The sequence below is a fragment of the Arachis ipaensis genome, chromosome B07, assembly GCF_000816755.2.
Source record: "Arachis ipaensis cultivar K30076 chromosome B07, Araip1.1, whole genome shotgun sequence".
NCBI lineage: Eukaryota > Viridiplantae > Streptophyta > Magnoliopsida > Fabales > Fabaceae > Arachis > Arachis ipaensis.
In genome coordinates, this window is record NC_029791.2 from 18,416,849 (window position 1) to 18,420,436 (window position 3,588).

The following is a 3,588-nucleotide window of genomic DNA, read 5'->3' on the forward strand; positions in this document are numbered from 1 at the left end:
TGCGGCCATGTCATTCGTGAAATCCGCTGGGGTCTCCAGATGATGAATCCTCGCGAGTCAAGGATAGCCCTTCTCGGACTCCGGTATGGCTCACTTCCCGTTGTGAGGAGCATGTCCTCTTTGTGTGACCTGGTTTCCCGCAAGAACTGCAGCAACGCCTCTTGCCCCCGGGCTCGTCTTGTGCTGCAGTGGCGGTCTCCCTACCATGCTTAGGGGCCCCCTTTGTCCTGGCAAAGGACGGCTCCTTCACAACTTCCTTCTGACTCACTGCAGCATGATGATCAACTGTGTTGCCAGTTTGTCCGTGTAGTTTCTGTGCCAATGAGGCTATGACATCCCTGGCCAATGTGAACTTAGCAGCATCCTCGGAGGCAAGTTTCGCGACTACACTCATCGCACTGGATAAAGCGACGTACCTTAGTAATCAAGAACCGTGCGTCTCTTCCCGTTCTGTTTCTTTTGGCGTCCATTCCTTGGCGTCTTTACACCACCGCCTCAATATCAAACTGGGCGAGATCTCTTCCAACCCCTCATACTTCATCACAGAAAATATGTGGGTGCACGGAATACCTTCACTGTTCCACATATGACAGTCACACTCAATCTTAGGCTCAGTTGGATCATACAACACCCTGCGGACACTACGACGGTTCGCCGTGCTTGAGAACTTGTACACCGAGGTTGTGCTGATGGTGTCTTTTCCCAGAAATAGTAATCCCCCGACCGCTTTGATTTGTTTCCTGACCTCCTTGAAGACACTTCCAGTGTATATCTTCGAAGCAAATAGCTCAATCTTATCCAGACCTGTGATCAACACGGGCGTGTAATACGTCGAATAGAACTGGGCTGTAACCTCGTTATTGCGATAACCTTCACCACCCTATCCAAGCTATGAACCAATTCCAATAGGCTATTTGTTGACTTCAGAAACCCTTTGACGAATGCATTTATCCCCTCACACCTCGAAGTTGTCCTGTAGCCGGTGCAGAAAGTTCCCTGTAGATATGTTGTTGCCCAACTGTGTCGTAATTCGTATGTGCTTTTTACCCAACTGTTGTTCATTAGACCAAGACTTTGCACGGTCGTCGTCCAGTGATCCTCAAACACCAGAACATCGAGATTTGCGTACATTTCCTTCTTGAAGACCTTCCGAAAATCAGGCTCCTTCACCTGCATCACACAGTTCTTTTCCAAATGCCACCCGCAAAGCCGATGCCTGGCTGAAGGAAGTACATCATCTATCGCTGCTCTCATGGCTTTATCCCCGTCGGTGACCACGACGGAAGGCTTCTTATTATCCATGATGTCCACAAGATTCAACAAAACCCACCTATATGTACGGACCTCCTCGTCCTCGAGTAACGCAAACCCAAAAATCGCAGTCTGCTTGTTGTGATTAGATCCAGAGAAGACTACTAGAGGCTTCTTGTACTTGTTGGATCGGTATGTTGCATCAAATGCAACCACGTCGCCAAACAGCTTATAATCCGCCATCATCTGTCCATCAGCCCAGAAGAGACTCCCTAGTCGACCCTCTAATGGTTTCGTGTATCTGGCGACGGACATGATGTCGGCGTTCGCCTTACCCTCCAAATAACTTATCGTTGCTGCCGCGTCCCCGTCATTTATTTGAGACAGTCTCTGGATGTGAACATAGTTATACAGATCTCTTTTGGTAAACTGAAGCATCCCGTATCCTCCTGACTGCCCGGCCATGTAAGCCATAATCTTCAATGTGGCTATACCGAACTTCTTCAAACTATCGACCTGTGCCTTATTGCTCTCGCTCAAACTCCGATGACTAGGAAGAAGATGATTAAACATAGTTGCAGCAAGAGGGTGGTTGTGGCTGTCGTCGATCCTCCTGACCTTCCAAACCTGATCTTGTGCATCTAAGTAAATTTTCATCTTTGCCATACAACCCGTGCGACTCTCCAACTTCTCTTCCCGGACTCTGTCTGGACGATCGTAGTGTTTCGCATGCCTTGTACCCTCCCGGTGGCAAAAAAAAGTCTCGCCGCACCAAAACACCGTCTACTCGAGCCACGTCACCCTTCCTTACACCGAACCCCCTTAACCGGGCAAACTGTTTGTACGCTGCATAAGCCTCTTCCTCGGTGTTAAACACATGGTCCATAAAATCCTCCACGGACCTGCAGCTGGGAGGATCCCCGTCACTTGGCACCAGGTCTACGCCCAATCCATTCCCGTTCACCTCTTCATTCATCTCGCATCCCTCAGAGTCAGTCTCAAAAGAATGTTCCTCGTCCTCCCCACTAGAGCTAGCCACACCAGAAAACACTTCTTCACTTAGCCAGTCTCTGTCATCGTCACCACAACTAAACTGAGAGGTGGAATCCATCTTCAAACTCACAGGACTTCAATCAACTGGAAAATTCCCCTTCATAACATGAAACAACCACAAGTGATGGAAATGAAGAAATTTATTCAACCAATTAAAAAATTTATGACAACCTGAGCATATGTAATTACTTAAATTAGCCTAAAAAACCATATGGTTTTCACCCATCCTGTTACAAATGAAACGTGAATCAATGACCACTCCCGGACGGGGAAGATCATATAATACTCTGAAATCAAATACAGGGATACGACCGGCATATTTTTTCAAGGTTAAAAAACATATGACATCATTCTTTAGCCAGTAGCTGTTTATTTTTAGGAGCCTACATATTTGTGTGCGATCAAGTATTTCCTCCCACTACATCTAATTAGTGCATCTTCCCCTACAAAAATAAGTTAACCCCGACGGCTTTCGGAATACCTTTACGGTCAGTCGACATCTTTCACAATTTTCTAGCTAAATGGTTCGTTAACTCGAAAGATGGTTAGTTATATAGTATGCATTTAACTGAATGATGCAAAAAAAAAAAAACTTCTTTCCACAGTCACTAAAATAACTAACACATTCCTAACATTTTCATCACCGAACAGCACATTTCAAATGATATCAATGGTTGCAAAGGGGAATGTCTAATGGTAACCATTAGTTCGTACGAAAAAAACACCCTTCTCCACACGGGCACCATAACTTTTTTTACCACCACATCCATAAATCCATTGCCCCCTACATTTCTCCTACAACAGTTTTTCCCTACTAACCAAAACATAAAAGAAGACTACACAGTTGAAATAACAGCCAACTCTACGTCATTCATTTTCTCTCCCAATCACATAACAGTCTCAGACTTCATAATGAACAAAATGAAGGGCACATCATGAAAGAACACTACTCACCGGAGATCATGGATAACCCGGATGATGCTGCAGCGTTGAGCCAGTAGACATAGACCCTGTGGTTGAGGGACACAGCCCAGAAAAACGACAGATAGAAAGTATAAACCTTCAGAAACTGTGTTTGTGTGTCCCTAATTAGAGTGGCTATGGTGAATACAGTATGATCCAAAACACCTGAAACAATCTACTTCATACCTCCGCGGACGACGGAACGCCAACACCCCCAACTTCCTCCGACCGCCAGGCGAACTCAACGAGCGACAGGCCACGAACCCATTACGTCGACTGTTGCCTGTTTCCCGCCTCGAACCTCCTCCACTCGAACACCTT

General features: G+C 46.2%; 1 protein-coding gene across 1 annotated transcript; it reads right to left on the reverse strand.

Moving 5' to 3' along the window:
* LOC107606830 (protein FAR1-RELATED SEQUENCE 5-like) lies at positions 425-2,362 on the reverse strand. The gene is made up of 3 exons (XM_016308845.1): positions 1,985-2,362; positions 1,048-1,878; positions 425-880 (listed from the first exon to the last, which is right to left on the reverse strand). The coding sequence occupies exons 1-3, from the start codon at positions 2,360-2,362 to the stop codon at positions 425-427; spliced, it is 1,665 nt and encodes a 554-aa protein (XP_016164331.1).

Bases quoted from the DNA above. Each gene is read 5' to 3' on its own strand.
- LOC107606830 (XM_016308845.1), bottom strand. From the start codon at position 2,362: ATGGATTCCACCTCTCAGTTTAGTTGTGGTGACGATGACAGAGACTGG. The intron at 1,879-1,984 runs GCATGCGAAACA...GCACAAGATCAG, and splicing joins TGCCACCGGGAGGGTACAAG to GTTTGGAAGGTCAGGAGGAT. The intron at 881-1,047 runs GTAAAAAGCACA...TAGCTTGGATAG, and splicing joins GTCTAATGAACAACAGTTGG to GGTGGTGAAGGTTATCGCAA.